We start from the raw sequence: 24760 nt of genomic DNA, 5'->3' as shown, positions 1-24760 counted from the left end.
TAAACAGTAGTAGGATGTTAAAACTTTTTTGGAGCATTAATTCTTGTTATTTAAATACAAAAATCCAGCAATATGATTTGAAAATATGGAAAATGATTGGGGAAATTGGAGGTTTATCAATTGTGTTGTTACATTTTATAAACTGTATATTGTCAATAAGTATGCATACTCTGCTGGATAATGATCATGTTTGTAATGTGGGACTGCTATAGAACCTCATGTCACACTGCTTTTCTTCAATAGCTAAAAAATAAAAATTTGGGGATCACCAGCATCTATATTGAATTTGAAGCTGTGGTAGAATTTAAAGCCACAGGAAGGAGGCATAATAGATTTTAGGACATTATATTAGGGAATATATGCTTTTAATGGTGGGTAAAGGAAGGGAATTCAATGCAAGAGATTTAAAGAAGGAGCAATCAGTAGGCAAGAAGCAGAATGGGCCCATAATTGGGAAACCCAGAGAGGAGAGCCTTTAAAAAAGGAAGTAGCGAGCAAGGAGAATAAAACCATAAATCAGGTTGTTATATTTAGCAATTAATAGATTAGAGAATACTTGTCAAGAATACAGTGTAAATAAAGTGAGGGACAGGAAAATATATTGTACTGGGCCAAAAAGTAAAACTGGAAATGAGGAAGTAGAGACCAGTATAGATTAAGCTTTTTCAGAGTTTGGGCAGTGATGGGGAGGAGAGAGAGATGTTGGCGGCTTAAGAAGAGAGCATCATCTGAGGAGGGTTTTTCTGAGGACGTACTCAGTTGAAGACTTATGGGCAATAGCAAAAGCTATTGGCTCAGGAATTATTTTTTTAAATGTTGCCTCTTGGCTTAATTTATCTTAGTAGTCAATAGTATTAAAATAGTAAAGCAAAACCTAATTCCTTGGTTTTAGTGATACTGTAAAACTTTTCTCCTTGAGTGTTTCTGGGCTATTCCTCTATAACATTTCTTGAGTGGAGGGTCAGGAAAATAATCTGGTTCTTTACCAATTTTTAAATATCATTCTGCTAAACAGTCTACATAAGCTTAATTATATTAGGAACCGGTGAAATGAAGTTGTTCATAAAATGTTTTATTGCCTTTAGTCCTTGTGACATTTGGACAATAAACCTCCCCACAGAAGTTACCAATTTTTCTCTGAGCAGTAACCTGCACTTGTGATTAGCAGCCTCAGTTGTTTTCAAAGAGGCAAGTAATGAGATATTCCTGCTACTTTTTCTAGTTCCACCTTAAAGTGTTAGATACGATTCCATTGTATAAGAACTCTCCTTTTTCATTCTAGTTATTAACACTATTTTCTTGAATTTGTTTGATTTTTACTTAGAATTATTAATATTGGGTGATATTTTCCTACTGCACTAAAAAGTGCATGCAACTCTGGTGAGAGTGCTGTTCCCCAAGGCCACAGCTCATGGTTTGGCAGTGTCAAACTGAATTCAGGAGTGATACTGTAAATTTAGGCTTAAAGTGCTTGGGCAAGATGGAGGATGCATATCTATTTGGAAGTAGAGGAGAGAAAATGTAGTTGTTTATGTTTCCCGTGAACCCTTCCCTCAATATAAATTCTTAAGCCCTACAGGTGATATTTGTTCATTGTTATTACAGGTTGATTTTCCCTTATCTGGAATGCTTGGGACCAGAAGTGTTTCAGATTTTAGATTTTTTTCAGATCTTGCAATATTTACAATATATTCACCAGTTTGGCATCCCTAATCCAGAAATCTGAAGCACTGCAATGTGCATTTCTTTTGAATGTCATGTCAGTGCCCCAAAAGTTTCAGATTTTTGGAGCATTTCAGATTTTAGATTTTTGGGTTAGGAATACTCAACCTATACTTCAGTCATCAGCCACAATAGAAATGTTACACTGCCCTGAAAACCCAGAATACTGCTTCCTTTTAAAGAAGAAAATGAGTTATTTTGCATCCCACATTTTATTTTCTGTATGTTTCCTTTGAAAACAAAAGCAGTTGACCACAACAGATACACACACACAAACATAGTATGAGGATGGATTAAAGGGAGGAAGTAAAGGAGTCCAATAATGTATTACACTTAAACGTAAGAGGAGAATGGGCCTCCTCCCACTGCTAATGGAGGAGGGATTTTAGAGATGACATGAACACTCAAATTGTGTTCCCCAACAAGCAACAGCAGCATTACTCGCAAGCTTGTTAGAAGTGTAGGATCTTAGTCCCCACCTCAGATCTACTGAGTCGGAATCTGCTTTCTAACAAAACCCACAGGCGATTCCTCTGCGCATTACATTTTAAGGAATATTGGTATAATGGTTCTAGGACTTTACTCCAAATTCCAGCTCACTGGCAGCTCACTTATCCAGGGGATCCTTGCATAAGTTGTTAACCATTCTGTGCTACACATTTATTTGTAAAATGAGACTAGTAATAGTACATTATGGGTTTATTTTTGTCTTTTAATTGAGAATTAGATATAATAATATCTTTAAAGCATTTAAAAATGCCCCACCTTCAAGTAGAAGTTATACTGAGCCATCCTGAGATACTCCTGGTGATAAGTATTTAATTGTGAAATAGGTGTTGATGGTAACTAATTCTTAAAAGAGAACTCTGATGGGGAATCTAAAGAAAGGAGCACAAAAATGATAGAGCTGGAAGATGAAATACTGTACATGAGGAACACCTGATTCCATTGGGTTACTTAATTTGGAAAAGAGAAAATTAAGGAACCTCTTAAATTCAGTTTGCATTTCCACTCGGAAATGAATTGTCTTACATAGCAGGATAAGTAGTTCAAGTAGACAAATAAAGGAGTATGAAGAGAGAGAACTATCATATATATATAGAAGTTGGTAGCTCATGAGGGGTTTTGATTTAATGGCAAGAACGAATCTCTTCTGCTTGAAGATAGGGAGTAGAATGAAATGACCGTTTTTAAGGAGCTGTTTGCCTGTTCCTCGGCTGGAGCTGTTAGGCCCCGTCTTGGTATGTTTAGCTCTGCATCACAAAGCATTATTCACACAACTTCACTGATCAGCCTTTCATGGTCTGGATAGCTTAGTGTGCAGACCATTTTCAGTGGTCTCTGTTGTCAGGAATTTACCCTTTTTGAAATTGGAAATTTTCAGATGTTAATCATTGTTACGTAGTTCACCTTATAAGGATACTTCTAGGGGGAGGGAGGGATGTGATAACAGCTTTTTTCTTGTGCAATTCTAGGCTAGTTTCTGTAACTCATAAAAAGCTGAATTGATTTAAAACAACCTTTCCAAATGGGGAAAATACTTCTCCTTCAGATTTAGCTGAAACATAGAACTTTTAAACAAAAGATAAATTTTTAAGCAGGTTAGAAGCAAGAGAAAATGCATGACTTTCAATAGAAATATTTTTGCAATCTTGTCTTTGTCTACAGTGAATGCTTGAAAATGTATATTCTCTTAGAGTATTACATGTAAAGGAAACTATAAAAAGATGAAATCAAAGTTCTGATCAATCTAGCACATTGATAGCCTGCTTCTTAGGTTATCTGCATATAAACTTTTAAGTAAATATCCTTACCTTCAAATTTGGAGAAACAAACCTTGGGTCTGCACTGTGTAGGTGGTTTCCTGAAAAACCGTAAGGTGTAATGACCTGAGCAAAAGACAGACTCTAAAGCATCTCAGTTCCATGTCTGTTTCTGCCCCGTCTTGTTTTGCAATTCCGTAAAGAAACAAGGTAGAAATGTAGAAAACTACAAATGAGCTAGTTAAATCCTCTATCTAATTCAGTATCTTTCCATGGCTCATGTTTTTGCTCATGTGATCAGTCAGAATGAATAGAGTCCAGAGGAGACTGAGTGTGTCATTTGACTCTTGTTTTCTTCTGTAAGCGTCCAGCACATTGAGTTTTCCCCATTTGTCCCGGAGATTTTTACCCCTCACTAACAAATTACTGTCATCAGGAAATTGAAAAACAATGGGCCTTGCACTTATTTTGCCGTACATTTGTCATTTAAGTTAATGGAAGATTTCAGACTTGTATCAGTGGTTTATACTCTTTTACAAAGCACAACTTGATAAACAGGTGTAAACATTTATGTGAAATTCTTGTATAGGTCTGCTAACTACTTCATCTTGGAATGAGTTTTTCTTTTACCAACAATCCATTTTCAGGTGCATATGTTGTCGTTGAGTACCAAACTAGATATTAAATTTGGACCTTAGTTTTTAGCTCAGAAAATGTGCCCTATTTTTTTGAAAAGGAGAAAAGGAAATGATTGTGAGGTAAGGAATATGACATGGTCAGAAACTGTGTTTGTTTCAAGACAGGAGAATCTTGTGGTAAGAACAATTTAAGACTTAGTGAATCAATATTTTTAGGCATTTTTTTTTTTTTTTTGGCTAGTTTAAAGGCCATGTGTTCTATGGTTTGTTCCAATTCTAAACCCAAAGCTAACATGAAATTCAATAGGAACTCCTTGACTTCTATTCCTATACTCATTCCTCTAATATTTTTGAAGTGACTGCAATGCCAAACTTCGGCAAGGGTTGCCAATAGCTCCTCAACTCTCATTGTTTAACTGGTGTGGCCTCTTTGCAGCATTGGACACAGTTGACTACATCTTTTTATTAATTCCTTTTTCTCTGCCTGCCCTTTACGTGTTGCTCTTACAGTGGCCTTCTTTTCTTGTCACAGTTGTAATATTACTTTCTCCCAAGAGGCTTTCTCTTTGGTCACTTAAGTCCCCTTAGGAAGTACTCCTATAGCACTTCTTAAGTCATTTGTTCTTCTAACTGTGTTTGATGGTATGCCTTCCTTATTTCCTGCAGGAGATAGTGTTGATCTTGTTCATTATTGCATGTCTAGCATCTAGCTCAGTCTCAGATATTAATGTACTCAGAAAATTTATTCATTCAATAAATATTTATTGAGCACTTATTATGTAGGTTAAGGAATTCAGCAGGGAAGAAAACATACAAAAATTCCTGACCTTACAGAGCTTATTTGTTGAATGAATGAACAAATGAATGAAAAAAGCAAACTACACATGCCCTGGACAGTTTTACCCACTCTCATGTCTTTAGCCACTACCTATAAAGTGATTAACTAACTCCCAAATCTCTGTTTCTACTCAGAGTTCTCTGAATTCCAGGTCCCTGAATCCAAGTGTCCCCTATTGGCCATGTCCACTAAATACTCCCAAAGCATCTCCATCTCTGTGTCTAAAGATGCATTCTCCTCAGACTTTTTCTTTATTCTGTATTCTCTTTCTCGATAAATATTAATAGAATCACGCATCTGGTTACATATCTTATCACCCAATCCATAAGCTGACACTGCTTTAAATTTCCTTTTTCAACCCTTTCTCCCCCAATTCCTACCACTGTTACTCCAATTCATGCCCCTCTCATCTCTTGCTTAGACAATTATAATGATTTTCTAACTGGTTGCTTTCACTGTAGTCTTAAGACCTCTGATCCATTCTGTACACCCCTACCAAAGGTATCTTTATAAAATGCAAATTGCCTATGAGACATCAATGACGTAAATAGAAGTAAAATCTAAACGACTTAGGTAACATTCAAGATCTGGCTTCTGTTGGTCTGTGCAACCTCTTCACACATTCTGTTCTACTCATGACCAATTAGCCATCCATGCTGTGCCACTGCAGTTCCTTCAGTGTGTATGCCGATTTCATTTCTCTCAGCTGAAGGTAGTCCCCACCCTACCTCCCTGGTACATCTATATACTCTTTTTTCCAAAATTCATTCCCAGGATCACATGTCTTCTGAAGCCTCTCCTAACTCCCCCTCAACATAGTCAGATGGTCAGAGTGAACCACTCACCCCCACTTTTTTTTTTAATCTCCATTGTACCATATGTATAAATGTCTCTCCTAGAACATGTTATCCTTATTTGTTTAAATCTCTCTCCCTCTCTAAGACCCTTGATGTCTTTTTTTTTTTTTTTTTTTAAGACAGGGTCTTGCTCTGTTGCCTGGGCTAGAGTGCAGTAGTATCATCATAGCTCACTGCAACCTCAAACTCCTGGGCTCAAGTGATCCTCCTTCCTCAGTCTCCTGAGTAGCTGGGACTACAGGGCAAACACCACCATGCCATTATTTTTTTGTAGAGACAGGTTCTTGTTATGTTGCCCAGGCTGGTTTTGAACTCCTGGCCTCAGGTAATCCTCCTGCCTCAGCCTCCCAAAATGCCAGGATTGCAGGCATGAGCCGCTGTGCCCAGCCTTTTTTTTTTTTTTTAATTTAAAAGAAAAGAAATTTATTTCTCACAATTCTGCAGTTCAATATCAAGGTGCTGGCATCTGCTGAGAGCCTTCTTGCTGTGTCATCATCCCACGGTGGAAGGTAGGAGGGCAAGAGAGCATAAGAGCACAAGAGAGGGCTGAACCCGCTTTATGACAATCCCACTTTCACGATAACTAACCCACTCCCATGCTAATCACTCCTGTGATAATGACATTAATCCATGCATGAGTTAAAGTCTTTTTAAAAATATATATATACTTTGTGCCCAGTATTATGCTAAGCACTTTTCACTTATTTTCTCATTTATATTCACAGTTGTCCTATGAGGTGAGATAGGTATTATTTCCAGATGAAGATGTCAGAGAAGTTACTTGCCCAAAGTTATATCATTACTAAGTACCAGAGTCAAGCTTTGAGTCAAGAATGTTGGTCTGACACCTGAGTCTGTGCTTTTACTGACTCTACATTACTGCCTTTGTACTGCTTATTCCTGTTACATAGCATTCAGAAAGCATTTGTGAAATGACTGGAAGAAAGCTTGGCAGGCCTTTTTTGCATGGCCTTTTCTGCTGCCTTGTATGTACCTCTCTCTGGCTCAACAGACAGGTTCTAGTTAGGATATCATTAGATCATAGTAACAGTTTGTCACCTGACTTAATGACCAAGGACACATGGAGTTGTAGAGAGCTCTTAGGAGGCTAACCTGATACTCAAGTTTCTGCTTCTCCCTTGATAACTTAAGGTAGAAAAAGGAAGACAAGAAGAGACTGAGTAATAGCAGAAAGACAAAAACACAAAAAAACACAAACAATAAAAATCAAAACTACAGGAGTTTTTCTGTAACTTTTTATTATGATAATTTTCAAATATAAAGAAAAGTTGACGAACTATTGCATTGAACCACTGTATACCTTCTACCTAGATTGCACAATTGTTGATATTTGGCTATATTTGCTTTGCCCCCTCATCATATATATATGTATATATTTTTATATATAAATTTTTATAGATCTATAAGTATATACATATATATAAATATCTAGAATATAAATGTGTAGAGATATAAATGTATTTACTTACATAAATAAAAATTTATTTGGTTACTTTTTTTTCTGAACCTCTTGAAAGTAGCAGGTATCATATGTCATCCCTAAATACTTCAGACTCATCTCAGAATAAGAACATTTCACTTTATAAGCCACATTATGATACCTAAGAAAACTAATAGTATCAACTGTCATTGGGTCCATATTCCAGTTTCCCTAGTTGTCCAAAGAATGCCTTTTATAGCTATCTTTTCCCTTGAGCAAGGATCCATGGGTTGCATTTGGTTGTGTGTTTGGTCTCTTAATCTAGAATAAGCCTGCTCCCCCAAACCTTTTCCCCCATGACATTGACCTTTTGAAGAGTTAAAGCCAAGTGTTTTGCAAAATATCCCATAAACTGAATTTGTCTGATTGTTTCCTTGTGGTGTAATTTAACTTGTTCCTTTATTCCTTCTAATTTCTGTGAAGTGGGAGTTAGGTTTACAGATTTGATTAGATTCAGGTTTAAAATATTTGTCAAGACTATTTCATAGGCAGTGTTGCCTACATCATGCAATAGGAAGTACATAATTTCCGTTTTTCCACTATTGGAAATGCTAAGTTAATTCACTTCATTTGGGTAGTGACCATGATATTTTGCCATTTAAATGTACATTTTCTTTTTTGATGTAAGTAATCTTGACACCTTATGAATATCTTATTAACCTTTCAACTAATGGTTTTGGTAATTATTAATGATCCTTGCCTGAATTAGTTATTACATTGGGTATTATAAAATGGTGATTTTAAAATTTGACCATTCCTTCTAAGTAATTAGCTAGCATCCTTCTTCTGTAAAGAAGGACTTCACTTTTTTTCCCTTCGATCCTTTTCTCCCCTTTTGAAGTGTCACTATGAACTGGTGGATTTTTATTTATGCAGTTTTCTATTAATGAGAGTGATTATTTATTTCAGTGCTCAAGTTGTCCCAAATTTGGCTAAAGAGAGTCCCCTTTCAGGCTAGCTCCTATTCCTGTGACAAGCCCCTATCTGTCTCTGAACACTTTCTTGCGTTATAGCACAACAAGATGTTTCAAGTTCATCTTTGTACTTTCCCTACCCCAGAATGGGATTCAGCCATTTTTCCCAATTAGTCTTGAGTCTAAGAAAGTAGATTTTTTTCTTAATTTAATGATTCACCTTTTCTCTTCTCATAGAGGCCTTCCTTCATTTGGTTCTATGTTATATCAGGATTACTAAGCACCAGATCCAAGCATCCCAGCTATCAGAGACAAGGGCGAGGTGGGATGGTAGGTGTGGACTCTGCTAGGCCAGAGCAATTCTTCCAGCTTAAGATGATCTATTTCTACTTTGGCAGCCTACCAGTAGTGTATCTTACCTCTGGTTCTTCCTCCCTTCACCTCCAATTTTTCTCTCACACAGAGTTTTTATTCTTTCACTCACTTCCTTATTCATTCTGCTTTGATCTTTAATTTTATTTTTGTATATAATACATTTTACAGTTGAGACTTTAAGCATGATAAATGACCATTTCCTGTAGCCATTTCAGCTAATTAATTCATTGTGTAGGTTTTGATGTGATTTTGCTTAATACTAATTTATATTTATTTATATTATCCTATGAGGACTTCTTTGTTTGAAGAGGTTATGATGACTTCTATTTCCTTCAGTTCACAAATGGTGGTTGGGCAGACTCCAGTGTGTTAAATTCATGTGATGGTTTGGTGTACACCTCCCCTTAGGTTTGGTTTTCTACATCTATTGTGTTCTTTTCTGTCAGTTGGCCAGGACTGAATTAAATATGTCTTCTCTTTCATTGTACCCCCCAAATCAATGAAGAGAACATTTTACCCACATTTTTCTAACATAAATCCCTCTCTCCAGATGGGAGGTTGAAGTCTCATTGTGCTGGGGAGGAAGGAAAAAGGGAGCATTTTGAAATCTGGTGTATTAAGAAAGACATAAAAAACTGATAAAGGTAGGGCTACCTGTTTTTATATTCTGCCACATAGCATGTGTTTAAATGAATTTGCCTATAATTTGTCTCAAATGCTGACATTTAACTCCTAGGCTTTATAATTGTGCTTGATTTTTCAGAGTAAAATTCATATTCTGTGACCAGGCTAATATGTTCACCTACTATAAAAATTACTGCCTATGGTAACAGCTAGAATAAAAAATTCTTTTTATATACATAATAGCTGGCAGAGACTCCTGGGACCACCACAAATCATTCCCGTTTTTTGGAGCTTGGCTGACAAAAAGTGTGGAAATGTAAAACCAGCCTGGTCTAACACAGATTGACTTTGAAAACCTATTAGTTTATTTAGACCACCGTTCAACCATTCATACTATTGTTATTGTTGTTGTTTTTTAAGATGCTGAGTATTCAACAAGCTCTTCTGATTAATGTATTCCCTAAGCTTGGTAACCTGTCCTTTCCCTGTGAACCAGCTCCTCGTCTATGGACTGTCTCTGGCTCCTTTTTTTTGTTAAAGGTTAATAATGAGAATAATGAAGCAATTGGTTATTTATGTAGTCATGATTGGCAAAAGTTATTAGAACAGGAATCTGCCCAGAAGCAATGATTAGGTTATGAAAATGTTAAAGAATACTGAAACTAGTCACCATTTTTGACATTTAAGAAATATTGTTCTCACCCTTAATCATGATGACCTGTTGTAAAAGTATTTATACAGAATAATCCCATTGGACAGTAATTCTTATACTAAGAGCATACATAAGTAAGTGTTAAGAGGGAGATTCAGAAATGATCTGAAAGAAAAAGGAGCCAGGGGAAGAAATTACCACAATGAGAAGTAAGGAACAGAACTCTCTGTTGGATAGAACTGTCTCCCAGGCACCTAAGCAATGGAGTTAGGTGACCTTTCCTATTTAGTATTTTCATCTTGAGCACTTTGCAACTTTTAGGAGCTGTGAGAGAGTGTACCCCAGGTTAGGTTGCCATGTTCTTTATAGGAAACTGTGAGAAATGTGTGGAAGTATATGGGCAGAAAATTCCCATGGTTTTATGAATGAAATATTGACTTAACTGGTATTATGCAAAACAAAGCAAAAATCAAATTATAATCCCTTTATGTTTAATATAGTTAGGCAGTTTCTGTGTAAATTGGCAGTAATTATTAATATTTTTACCAGAACAGAAGTTGTCACTTAATTTTTTCATAATAGCTTTATTGAGATATAATTCACATACAATGAAATTCTCCCTTTGAAGTGAACAACTAAATGGTTTTGAGTATATTCCCAAAGGTGTGCAAACAACACCAGTAATTTCAGAATATGTTCATTACCTTCCCCTCAAACCCATGTATATTAGCAATTACTCCCCATTTCCTCTCCCCCAACCCGTAGCAACCACTAATCTACTTTCTGTCTGTATGGATTTGTCTATTCTGAACATTTTATATAAATGGAATTATACAATATATGGCCTTTTGTGTCTGGCTGATTTTATTCAGCATAATGTTTTCAAGGTTCATCCATGTTGTAGTTTCACCAGTACGTCATTCTTATTTATGATAATACTATTTCATTTTTCGTTCATTCATTTATCAGTTGGTGGACATTTAGGTTGTTTTTGCTTTTCTACTACTGTGAATAATGCTGTTCTGAATATGTATGTATAAGTTTTTGTGTGAACATATGTTTTTGGTTCTCTTGGGTATATACCTGGGAGTAGAATTGCTGGGTCACATGATATGTCTACGTCTGACTCTTTAAAACACTGCTAAATTATTTTCCAAATGGGCAGAACGACACATTCCTATTGGCTATATAGGAGGGTTCCATTTTCTACACATCCTCATAAACACTTGTTATTGTAAGTCTTTCTGATTATGGCCATCCTAGTGAATGTGAAAGTAGTATCTCAATGTGTTTTTGATCTGCATTTCCCTAATGGCTAATTATGTTGAGCATCTTTTCTTGTGCTTTTTAGTCATTTGTAAATTTTGTTTTGGGGAATGTCTGTTCAAAGCCTTTGCCCATTTTTTAATTGGGTTAATAAATAGTCTTTTTAATTGTTGAATTGTATGAGTTCTTTATATATCTGGACACTAGTCCTTTATCATATGATTTCCAAATATTTTCTCTCATTCTGGGGGTGTCTCTTTCAATTTCTTAATAGTGTCCTTTGAAGCACAAAGTGTTAAAATTTTTTTTTCTTGGAAACAGAGTCTCACTCTGTCGTCCGAGTTAGAGTGCAGTGGTGTTATCATAGCTCCTTGCAACCTCAAACTCCTGGGCTCAAGTGCTTCTCCTGCCTCAACCTCCCGGGTAGCTGGGACTACAGGCACATGCCACCCCACCTGGCTAATTTTTCTATTTTTTGTAGGGACAGGATCTCACTCTCGCTCAGGCTGATCTTTAACTCCGGGCCTCAAGCAATCCTCCCACCTCCTAGCCTCCCAGAGTGCTAGGATTACAGGCATGAGCCACTGTGCCTGGCCAAGTTTTAAATTTTGAAGTCCAAGTTATCTATTTTTTCTTTGGTTGCTTGTGCTTTTAAGTGATCATTGCCTAACCCAAGATTACAAAGATGGACTTTTATGTTTTCTTCTAAAAGTTTTATAGTTTTAACTTTTACATATAGATCAATGATCTATTTTCAGTTAGTTCTTTTATATGGTATGAGGCATGGGTTCCTTTGCATGTGTCTGCATTTGTTTTTATGTTTTCAAATTTAAAGAATTGAGAGATAAATTTGTCTTTAAATGGAATTACCATAGCTACTCTCTTTGTGAATTATTGTTTTATGATTTTGGGGGGGATGCATGTACTCTTTTCATCTAAAGACTTTATACTCACCTACTCTCTCACCAAGTATCGTTGCATTTCTGACTCTGTTTTGTTTATTGGAATTCCAAAAGCAGCACTGATGGATGCTGGTTGAATCCATTTTTCAGCTTTTTTTCCCTTAATTTACAATCTCACCTCTTCAACTACAGTATAGAGAGTGCCAAGAACTTCTAAGCCTCTATCAGAAATATCTTTCGGAACAGCAGGAGAAGCTCACCATGTCACTCTCAGAACTTGGTGCTGCTAAAATGCAGGAACAGCAGGTAAGCATCTTTATTCTTACCTTTCTTGTCTTTAATGGATCAGCAAGATGTCAGAAGAGCCATTTGCCTTGTATATTAATTGCCTCACAGTATATAATATTGTTTTACAATATGCAGGTACAGAATGTGGTTGAGTTGGTGTCTTTTACCACCCTCTTTCCTTTCTTCTGTACCTGGGGCCCAGAGGTAGGAATGATTGCTTGAAACAGGCTGTGGTCAGTGGGGAAGCTCCTGGTTGTATGCAGCGCAGTAGGAATGATAAAGAAAACTCACTGTTCTGTTACTTAATGAAGATCAGGTGGGCTATTTGTTACTCAGTTGTCCTTATGGAAAACACTAATAAGCCTTTCCTAACTCATGTTTGTAATTTTTTAGAATAATAAAAGTGACTTGGTGACATACAAAAACTTTAATTAGAGAAAATTAGAATATTTGGCATATGTTTATATACATGTATTAATCACATAAATATATATGAATATTTATATGTAAACATTTATATACATATTACCAAATGGTATATATTACGTAATTAAATAAATGTTCAGAACCCTGCCAGTTGTGATGTGAAACAAGCTCTAAAGACACACTTCTTTACCTTTAGCAACTGATACTTCATGTTTTTTTCATACCCATGAGTTTAAATCTTCAAATGGATGAAGATAAGCTTTATATATTAAAACATTATAGAAAGAACTTCATAGTAGGGTTCAAAATCATTCATATTAAGTATAAAATATGGATAATATACTAAAGTGTTATCTTCCCCTTTGAATAGTATCAGGTCCTAAAGATCAGATTTTGGAGTTTTTTGCAGATATTTTAAAGAACACCAGTGCTGTTCAATCTAGGAACTGTTTCAGATGGGTTAGTATTTTGGCTAAGGGAACTACAGTTTTGGACCTAAAGTTTACACATAGGGAAGAGTAAAATAAATATTTTTGTGGAATGTAGTATAGCTGAGACTTTTAGCATATTTTTGTTTGAAGTCACAAAATTTTCAAGAAATAGCCAAAGTGTAAATGGTTTTTTTGTATTCTAATTTGAAATACTTTCTTTTGTTCTGTTTTCTGAAAATGTAGCTTATAAAAAGGGGCAGAGAAAGGTAGCAGCTATTCTTGATTGTTTATACGACTTTTCCCTGCCACTCTGAAAACAAATCAAGCAGTTTTTAGGATTGCCCTTGCCTATAGCTTTTGGGTGGGTTAGAGAAAATTATAGCATGAAGATCAAATTTCTGACCTTTGTTTTTGCATTTCTGCTTCCTCCCTCTGCATGACATAGGTGTGTGAAGAGGGCACAAGACTGAAGGGCAACCCATTTGTCAAGGGTTTGAGAGTGGAAGCAGAGGAACCTTTCATTCACCATTATTAATAGTCCGAAAACCTTAAGGATATAGACTGAGAGTCAAGTAGTCACTAGGGGGCCCTAAAGACATCTATAATAGATAAGAAAGCCCAACCCTTTTCTATCTACTTCTGAAACTGAGGGAAAATAAAACTTTCCCAGGTGTTAGTGATTTATATTTAAGCTAATGATTTCTTGGAGTTTTCACTAGAGAGGAATCATAGTTAACACTGCCTCCCTTAACTTTAGCCTTGAGAGGAAAAACTAAAAAAAAAAAAAATCCCAAGTACTAGAATGAAAATGTTGCCTAAACACATGGAGAGAGTACACCCTCAAAAGGAGACACTTTAATTATCGCTTTTACTTAATCATGAGAAAATTTTAAACCATGTTTTCAGGAAGTACCTGGTGGTCAAGTTTTAGATTATGCTTTATAAACAACGAAAATGAAACAAAGTTTAAGACCATTTGTAGGCTCTGCCATTTCAACCTGGAGAGGGAAAATAACTTTCCTTTTGAATAGCAAGTGGAGAACATCACCTTACGTCTATGTTGTCTGGTTTATTCTTTGTGACAGGCTTCTGTTAGTTGAGCAAAGGTAAGCGCCCTCTTTTCTTTCCTCGTGGGAACTAGGTAAATTTGGCCAACAAGTCTGCTTCCTTATAGGAAGGGCATCGTTGTGAAGACTTTGAACCTGAATGGGGACCCTGACCTGATTCTCTCCCCTCCTCCCACTTACCTTGCGATGAAGTTCAACGTCCTCTTTGTGTATTCACAGACTGTGCTCATCTCTGTGATAGCACATTTCGTGTTATTTTGTAATCATTGCTTATGCGTTCATCTCCCTCACCAAGCTTTTTTGCAATCAGGCATCCTGTTGCATTGGTGTTTGTACACTCAGAGCCTAACATAGGGCTTGGCTTAATAAATATTTTTTCTTTGATTTATTTTTGTTAACAAATATTTATGTGGTATATACCTTGTATGTGCTATAACATGTACTGCAGCACATGTTAAATCATTTAATCCTGACTCAGTGAGGAAAGGTAGGTTATTATCTCCATTTTACAGGGGAAGAACCCCAGAGACAGAATGAGTGACTTGACAAGGTCATTCAGCAGGCAGGTTGACAAAACCACGATATGAACCCAGACAGTCTGGCACCACAGTTTGTTGAAGAAAGAAAGACAAGAAAAACATGAGATAGCTAAAATTGTTGAAAATTTGCTTTAGATGTTCTTGTTTCTATAATTAACTCTCCTTGGCTCTTAATCTGACATACAGGTTTTTGAACACCAGTGCCGAAACATGCTAGAGATAGGGGGAGACTATTTTCTTTCTTTGTAAGAAGCCACGGTGTCAGGTAAAACATAAAATTTTATTCTCAAAATAATTTTTTAAAAAAATCTCACCTTCAGATTTTGTGATGGAGATGGCAACAGTTCATTTTTTAGGAGGCATTTATTTGACTTTGAGAGAATTATTCTGTTTCTTCTTTGTGTTGGTTGCCATCTGGCTTAAACTGCATATTGTGAGTTTTGCTTACAGTTATATTAAGTCTGCAGTTCTCCAGAAGAATGCCCTAGCTTATGATTTCCTTTTTTGACTTCTACCATTTCCTTGAAAAGAAATTGCTCTATTTACAAGGTGAATTTTTTCTTTGTTGTCTCCCAAGCCTCCTTGCTTTGCCTCAAAGATGAATGCATTGCGCATTCATTTTGTGATTCATTCAGCATCACAAGTTCTTCTTTGTGGGTTCTAGAGAGATTCTTCACTTGTTCTATTTAGATTGAAGTATTTCTTTGATGTGTATCTATTACCCCATTATGTTATTTTAAGAAATAGTACTTACCGGCCAGGTGCAGTAGCTCACACCTGTAATCCTAGCACTCTGGGAGGCTGAGGTGGGAGGATCACTTGAGTTCAGGAGTTCAAGACCAGCCCGAGCAAGAGTGAGACCCTGTCTCTACCAAAAATAGAAAAATTAGCCGAGCGAGATGATGCATGCTTGTAATCCCGCTACTCAGGAGGCTAAGGCAGGAGGATCACTTGAGCCCAGGAGTTTGAGGTTGCTGTGAGCTAGACTGATGCCACGGCACTCACTCTAGTCCAGGCAACAGAGCAAGACTCTGTCTCAAAAAAATAAAAGAAAAGAAAAAAGAAATGCTACCTACCAGTAGTATAATCTTAGTCTTAGACATGGGAGGAACGACTAACCATAGTTTTGGCCAATGTAAATTTTAGAATAAAGCTTTTTCTTGTCACAGTCAAGTACTTGTTATTTGGTTTGTTGTGAATCTAAACAAATAGTGTCACTTCAAACCACAATAGTTATAACTTCTATTTTTGTCTTATTTGATAGGCTATACCATTTTAGAAAAGCTGTTGTATTTTCTAAGTACTCTTTATATTAAGAGAATGCCTAGGAAGCATTTTGAGTAATTTATCCCACTCAAGTTTGAAAATATTGGTGGACAAGCACACCTTACTGTTTTTCTTAATTCTGCATTGTTTTAGCAGGTAGACATAAAGAGGTAGCTTTAGAATTTTCTTAGATTTCTCTTTTTTCTTTAAAATGGGTAATATCATCACTTTTTAGCTGTGGACAAAGGATATTGAGGAATCTCTACTCTTCTTATCTGGTAAAAGTCCTTTTAACAGAAACTTTTCCATTTTCCCCATGATTACTTTTCCCATGTTTCTTAGTAGATCTGGATCATGGACTAGTCAGGAATCTGAAATACATTAAAGATAAATCATTGTTGAGTATGTATTTAACATCTTTTGGTGGTCTTACATAATTAATAGTAACCAGAAGTATTGCTTTCAAATTAGAAGAATGTTGAACAGAAAGCCATGTGCCTGGTTACCATGTCAGGGGAGGTGTCTAACCGCATAGGGGGTAGCAAAGATCAGGGGTGGGGAAACTTTTCATGTTGAAGGCCTCATTAATTTAGCTGTAATCAAGTAAGGCCATATTCCAGAAACTTCAATTAGATATACTTAAAAATGTACATTATTTTGTAAAAATCTAACTATGTACTTAAATAATGTGAAAAAATGAAAACTATTTATTAATTTTAAAGTTAACTAAGCTTTTAATGACTTTGTTGTGTCTGCTTTTTGTTGGAAAGCATTTGAATATTTTGTTGCAGCATGGAGGTCCACAGTTTCAGTTGATCCTGTTCATAAATATCAGTCCTTTGTGACCTTAAGGGCATCTTGATTTGGGTTAGATAGGAGACTGTAGCTTCATACCAATAAGTGGTTGAAAACAAGAATGCATTTTTCCGGCATGTTGCCAAAGGTGTGAGTATTCTGCATTTTCCGATGTTTCATTTGGATCTTAGCATCAAACGATGACTTTAAAATGTCATCTACTGAGAGCTCAATCAATTCCATCTGTGGTTCTTTAGATGCCTTGCTGATACCAACTAGGTGAGGCTGAAATGCTAATTTGAGTGTGATGTCATGATTTCCAAAGTCAGTGAACCTTTTATTGTATTCTCCAGGTAATAGGTCTGTAACAGTTGCGTATTCTTCTAATTATTTGCATATATCATCCTGCTCATCAGTGACGTTTGCTAAATGGGGAAATGGTCATCTGAAATTTCCTTTTGAAGAAGTGTTTTGAAAAAAGATAGCTTTTTTTCCAAAATGCTTGGATTTTTTTTTTTTGCTACATATCATAAATGGAGTTAGTTTTACCTTGCAAAGAAATATTCAAGTTGTTTTTATTTGACATGATATCACACAGAAATGCTGCATTCCTATAAAAATTTTCTTTCAATAATTCGCATTGATGATTCTATTTTTCATAAAATTTAACTATCTGTTCTTGCAGAGATAAAATTTTGGTTAACACCTGTCTCCTTGATAGCCAACACACTTTAGAATGATAGGCAAATCCACACTGAATACCTCATCCTTCACTTTAGCATGTTGGGAAACTGACAGTTCCCTGTTGCATTTGCACTAATTTAGTTAACAATACTTATACCTTGTTGCAAAGTGTCACTTAAAATAGTAGCTTTAGCACAGAGATGTTGCTGATGCAAGATACAATGAAAAGAAATGAGAGCATCTGGATCTGTTAATACTTTTTTCTTTTTATCTGTGCAGTAAACCCTTTGTGTTTTCCTGTTGGGGAAGGTGCACTGTCTGTCTGTACATACACTCACTAAATTTACAAAATGTAGTCCAACTTCATGGTATTTATCTTGAAAGTTGTTGAAGATATCTATTCCCTGTGTTCTGTTCACAAGATTGCCCAAAGCAAGTAATTCTTTGTAGCAAAGAAAATCTTCTGTTATGACCCAAATGATGCATAAAACCTGCATCAAGTCAGTAGTTCAGTTGATTCATCCAAAGCAATTGAATAATATATATTTTCCTTTTGAAGTATTGCATGAAGTTGTTCTATTAAGTTGAAGGCTAATTCATGAGGCCCATCAGTTATGGTTCTCCTTGAAAGAGGCAGTTGTTTGTACTTTAAAACGTTATTGGGGTCTAAGCGTCCTAAAGCTTTGACAATGTGTTTTCACAATTTCTGTATCACTGAATGGCTTCTCTTTTCTCCTAAGTATATAAGCTACTTTATAAGTTGCTTCAGTGGCATTATTTCCGGGTCTCATTGCTGCTTGAATGAATTGTCTTTGCTTTTGCTTTTCATCTTTTAATTTCTGCAGTACAACCTTCCGTGCCTCTCCCTCTAATTTAAAATATCTGTGGTCCTTATGAGTACTATAATGCTGATGAGCATTGAATTTCTTTACTGTTGATATTGCAGTATCACAAAGCAAGCAAATCATCTTATCTTTGGCAGAAACAAGATTACATTGCAGTTCTCAATCATTAAAAATCTGTTTTCTTCTTTGAGCATTTTCTTGATCTTCTTTGACATGATGGACTGTTAAGCAGACAGAATTAAAAAATACTGTTGAGCTGTGCAACTATTCACAAATTCCACTTCAAACAGAAACAGTGCACCATCGTCTAAAGCTGATAACAGACTGGCCTACTCGACCACCATAAACTCTCACCAACCAGCCTCATGCAGTGGTGGGGCCAGTCAGGCAGGGGAAGTTAGAGCTAAATCATGAGCGTAGCAGCCATCAGTTTAGCCCTTATGGGTTACTAATGTTCTTATTGTGTGGGTCAATCTGGGAGGATTATTTCATCGAAACTTATTTTATTCTTTGGTATTTTAAATACATTCATTTTAAAAATAAAAGATGAGCAAAAATTTATTAATAAAAATAAAAGGATTTGTTCTGTGAGATTTGGATTCAGTCAAAAGGCTGCACTTAAGGACCTAGAAGGCCACATGTTCCCTACCCCTGGTAAAGATCTTCACAATGCCAGTCACCAGAAATAGAAGTTCACACACTCTTTCTACTGTATCCTGAAATCAGAGTATCCAAGGAAAACACAAAGCCGTCAAGCACTGTGTGGAACAACACCTTACTCACATAAAAAAGAAACAGAACACGATCAGCTTTAGCGACATTGGTCTCTCACAGACGTGTCACCTATGTCCAGCAGGTCCCCTAGCAGCCACCCTAACTCTCTTGTCCATCTTCTGTCCCAGGAAAAGCTCTCCTCTTTCTTCCCTCTGGAGTCTAAAATACTAAATACTAGGGATATGCTTGAGGGCCACTGATGCACACACTTAAAACAGAGGAGTACACGTTGAGCCTGAAACAGAAAAAGATATTCCCACACAAAGTGATAGTGAAGGTTTTACTTTGCTTTGTGGAAATTTATATCTTCATTTTCAGTTAGCTAAATTCTTCATTGTCTGTTATTTGAATATAGCAATTTTATGTAGAAGATGCTATAATGGTAGCTGACTAATCTGCAGAATGGATAATTTTTACTGTGTTTTTAAAATATTTTGCTTTTCAGTATGTTTTATCCATTATTATATTTATTATGGCCATTTATTTATTCAGATAACTACACAAATCATTATCGACCCGTTGCTACCAATGTAAGAGAAGGGATCAGTCTTTACACTTCATTGAAAGTTATGTGTGCCTATTCTAAATCCTCAAATCAGGCTAAATTGAATAACAATAAATAATTTCTTAGTGAAATATTACAAGTCTCCTCTAATAATTGAAACTATTAGTTATAGACATGTATTTACTATTGTCTTAATGTTAGTTGTTTCTAATTCATTGATAATCAGTATCAGGTACACATTTTTATATTTACTTCCACTATATATAATATGTCCAAAAAATCTATTTTTCAGTGCAATCTAGACATTAATACCTGGTTATTGACTTGAAGAAATATGTTTTCTCCTGGCAAGTTACAGGTTCAAAATAAACCTGAAAAGTGATTAAACTGATAGTATAATATTAATAACATTAAAGTTTTTGTGTTCTCTGGAAATAATTGGACCACAGTGGTCAAAATGTATTCAACAATTTAGGTTTATGGTCACTCTTTTTGGAGTCAAGGTAGTTTGCCCTTGTATCTGACTATTTGACATTGGTTCTGTGTGTGCATTGCCCAGTATGGTAGCAACTCACCACATGTGCCTATTGAGCACTTGAAATATGACTAATGACACTGAGGAACTGAATTATTTATTTAATTTTAATTTTAATAGCTACATGTGTCTATTATATTGGATAGTGCAGTTCTGGAATGGTGATTTAATGCCTGGATATGAGAAATTTATAAGTTTCCATAATCAATAAGTTGACTAAGGAAACATAAGCTAGTCATGGCTGGGCTTTTTAGCTCAAGTGAGATCTGTGCTTTTCAGAAAGAATCCGTGATAAATTGCACATTACCTTTTCATTAGTAGAAAATTTTGTTGCTGAATAATAGTGAAACAAACCCAGTGAAAATTTCAATATCAAAATGAAATAAAATTATTGCATGCCTGCTTTTTACAGGTTACAACAGTAGGCACCAACAAACCTCGACTAGTTCCATGACTTCCCTTTTGGTAATGAATATGTGGGGGTGGGGGAAGAAGGAGGAAAGAAAGGAAGGATAAATGGTTGGGTGAATAAGAAAACAATATAAGATATTTTATTCTAATTGCCATAGGAGTAGGATATTAGATCTCTTTTGTCAAATATCTGAATAGATCTGATGTTATCTAAGGTTCCATCCAGCTCTAATATTTGTGATGCTAAATCTTAAGAATGCTGAGCAGGAGGAAATCTCTGAGAGTAGAGAAGCCAGATTAATGTAGGATTTGGAGTTCATTGTTTGACTTGTGTTGTTATATGATCTTAATCTCCCTGGCCATATAATGATTTCTGTTTTGCTAAGTAAATTTATTTCATTTCAAATGGAGTATTGATTAAAAGAAAGCTCTGATAGATACTCCCTAAAGTGTGGTATCTTCCTTAATAGCCTTTTTAAGAGTGATAGTCATGCTTTTTAATCATTCATATATAAATATACTGTTTAAGGAGGCAACATAGTAAGAGAATAGGCTAGAAAGAAGTACAAACATAAAAGATAACTTGTGTGTCTCCCCAGATACAACACACAGGTGGGCAAAAGGCGCAACTTGAAGCCTCAGTCTACTGTTCCTCAGTCTTTCACTGTGTATCACTAAAGACCTGTCATTGGCATCGGGGAAGTAATCCTATTCTAGTTGGTTTGCTAACTATGTTGGTAACTCCTGTTCTTCTTCCAAACTATTCACTTTTTAAGTTTAATGCTCGATTGATTTTGTCAATCAATTGCTCTGTTTAGCTTACATCTTTGCAGTGTTCAGAGTTCTCAAAAGATGTGTAGGCTTAAGTGTTTTGCTCTGCTTCAAGTAGGAAATAAATGTTTGATGAAAGCCTGCCTGCTTGGCAGATTGAGTGACTGCTGTTTTTCCCTCTACCCTTACATGGCTACGTAAATGAGCCTTATTTGTTCCTCCAGCAGTGAATTGGGGCAATACCTATAAAATGTTTTCTACCAGGGAAGCTCATTAAAGACTCAGTACTCAAGCTTCATGTTTTGGGGCTGGTCATGTAGGCACCCTCTGCCTAGATTGTAGCAATTTCCAGACTCCCAGAAGGAAAGCAGATGCTCAGCATGAACCACATTTTATAAACCATTTAAGCACAGTAAAATACCTGTATCAGTTAGGGAATGGTGGGAACACTTTGGAAATCAAAATTTCTATATTGCCAGCCAAGGACAACCATGAAAACAGGCCTTTCTAAGGATCTATGTTAACTGTTTTCTGCTCTCTGAGAATGCCTCAGCCAACATTCAGACTGTGAACTTTTAACCTGTTTTTAACTTTCCTTCTGTCTAGTCTCTTTACTGTCTTCTTTTGCTGATCATTACTGTCAGAGATTAATAGAAATATAATATACTATATGCCTATTCTTTTGCCCAACAGGGCCATTTTTATTTCTTGTACACCAGAGCACCAAATCTTCTTTCCCTTTACTCTTTGCCACTGTTTCTTTTTGGGATTTGCTTTGCCCAGTTCTTCAAGAGTATAGTCCCTGGTTGCATTTGAGATTTTAACCACAGATGTCTTCCTCCCTTGAAGCTGCAGGCCAATATTACCTTGGAAGAAGGTTATATGAAGGTTACTATCAATGTGCTTCTCAAGACCTAGAAGCTTTTAGAGTTGAACCTCCAGCACCATAGGGAGGCTTTTATGTTTATCATAGATATAAACTGTAAGTATTTTATGGGCTGACTGAGAAGTAAACTGAACCTTTAAGTCAGATCTAAATCATTGTCAACTCAGACTTCCAAGTAATTTTAAGAATTTAAAAATAAAGAAACTTTTGTTCTGCAGGTGGGATCCCAGTTAAAAGCATTTGGGGAAAGAGATATAGAAGTGATGTAATTGTGGGGGTCCACAGAAGGGAAAGTAGATGATGCTGCCCTAAAAACAGAGTAAGGTTGGTATAGAAATACAATATTATAGGAATAGGACCTTCAAGTATATTGGTATGAAGCAGGAAGACCCAGCTACTAATCACAAGTGAGGATTCCTGTCATGCAGAGGATGACAAAGACCATAACAATGCCAATTGCCAGAAATAGGAGCTCATGGACCTCAGCTCACCATATCTTCAGTGGGTTCAAAGTCACCAAGGAAGTCTCAGCCCATAAATCTCTGACTGGAACAGCACTTTACTCACAGAAAGGAAAAGAGCCTCAGCAGGATGGGGTGGGGAACCTGTGGCCTTGGGGTCACATGTGGCCTTCTGGATCCTTGAATGTGGCTTCTTGACTGAATTCAGAGTTTATTAAAAGGATTTGTTCTGTGAAGTTTGGATTCAGTTGAGGGGCCAGGGAATAACTATATGAATATTGAACAAAATAGATTGTAGAGCAAAGAATATTACTGGAATAAAGATCATTTTATAATGAGGACAAGATACTGCTAAACATTTATATAGTTAAAAACCAGCATTAAAATACATAAATCAAAAAGTGATATAACTTAGAGGCCAACTAATCCACAATTATAGCTGATTTCATTACCACATTCTCAATGTTTAAGAGAACAAGGAAAATCTACTGAAGATATAAAACACTTGAAAAACACTGTCAGCCAATTTGATGTAATTGCCATTATCAGACTAGTTGGGAGGGAAAAAAAAAAGGCATAACCTAAATAGCATTATATCTATTAAAGAAACTGAATTTGTAGTTAAAAAGTTTTCTCACAAAGAAAACTCCAAGCCAGAGGCATCACTGGTAAGTTCTGCCAAACATTTAAAAATGGAAGAAACAATACCAATTCTATATAAAGTGTTCTAGAAAATTGGAGAAGAAGAGATACTTACCAACTTATTCCATGTGGCCAGTATTACCCTGATACAAAAGCCAAAGACAAAAAACTAAAATCCCTCATGACCATATATGCAAAAATTCTAAACAAATTTTTATCAAATCAAATCCAACAGTATTTTAGAAACAATAATATTTCATTATTTAGTGGGGTTTATCCCAGGAAAACAGGTTTGATTTAGCATTTGGAAACCAATCAAAATAATTCATTATGTTAACAGGCTAAAAAGGAAAAATCATATGGTCATTTCAATAGGTGCAAAATTTTTGTTTTACAAAATCCAACATCTGTTCTTGATAAAAAATTCTCAGCAAACGAGAAATATAAAGGTACTTTTTCAACCTGATAAATTGTATCTATGAAAATTCTACATCTAACATCATACTTAATGGTGCAAGATTGAATACTTTTCCCCTATGGTCAGGAACAAAGCAAGGATATTCGGTCTTACCACATCTATTCAACATTGTACTGGAGGTTTCAGGTTATGTATGTAGTCAATCAAGAAAAAGAAATAAAAGACATCCAAATTGGGAAGGAAAAAGTAAAATTGTCTTTATTCGTAAACAGCATGATATCTATGTAGAGAGTCAATGGACTCTACAAAAAATGTTACAAGAATCCACAAGTGAATTTTACAAAGTTACAGAATATGATATTAATGTATTAAAATCAGTTATATTTCTATGTTCTGGCTATGAACAATTAGAAATCAAAAGAAATACCATTTATAGAACATTTCAAAATAGGAAATATGTAAGAACAAATGTGACAATATCAAAGACCTGTACACTGAAAACTATAAAATATTGCTGAATGAAATTAAAGAATACCTAAATAAATGAAGAGAGATCCATGTTCATGAGGTTAGGATATATGATACTATTAAGATGTCATTTCTCTCCAAAGTAATATAAAGGTTCAGTGCAATCCCAGTCACAACCCCAGCCAGCATTTTTGTAAAAATTGACAAGTTGATTCTAAAACTTAGTTTGTCTTTTCATATTGATTTGTAGAAGTTCTTCATATAATCCAGGTGTTAATCCTTTGTTGGTTATATGTGCCTCAAGTATTTTTGACTTCCTCTCTTTATGGTACTTTTGATAAATGGAAGTTCTTAACTGAATGGTAGTTGAATTTATCCATCTTTTATAATTTATGTTTTTTGGGTCCTTCCCTCCTCCAAGGCATAAACTGTTCCTTTCCTGTACATTGTCTTCTAAATGTTTTATAGCTCTTTTACATAGGTTTCGAATTCACTT

At 35.7% G+C, this 24760-nt stretch overlaps 1 protein-coding gene across 3 annotated transcripts in view; it reads left to right on the top strand.

Annotated features, from left to right (window-relative positions):
* The window catches only part of KIAA1328 (KIAA1328 ortholog), a 222265-nt gene that overhangs the window by 87789 nt on the left and 109716 nt on the right, over positions 1-24760 (top strand). For 2 of the 3 annotated variants that reach the window (XM_069468090.1, XM_069468091.1), the window contains exon 6: positions 12231-12358. In XM_069468090.1, the coding sequence (XP_069324191.1) occupies positions 12231-12358 (128 nt within the window). The remainder of the gene's footprint in view (positions 1-12230; positions 12359-24760) is intronic. The other variant, XM_069468092.1, reaches the window with a different exon arrangement.

This window comes from Eulemur rufifrons, chromosome 5, assembly GCF_041146395.1.
Source record: "Eulemur rufifrons isolate Redbay chromosome 5, OSU_ERuf_1, whole genome shotgun sequence".
NCBI lineage: Eukaryota > Metazoa > Chordata > Mammalia > Primates > Lemuridae > Eulemur > Eulemur rufifrons.
The sequence above is the reverse complement of the archived record's forward strand: the minus strand, read 5'-3'. Positions and strand labels throughout refer to the sequence as shown.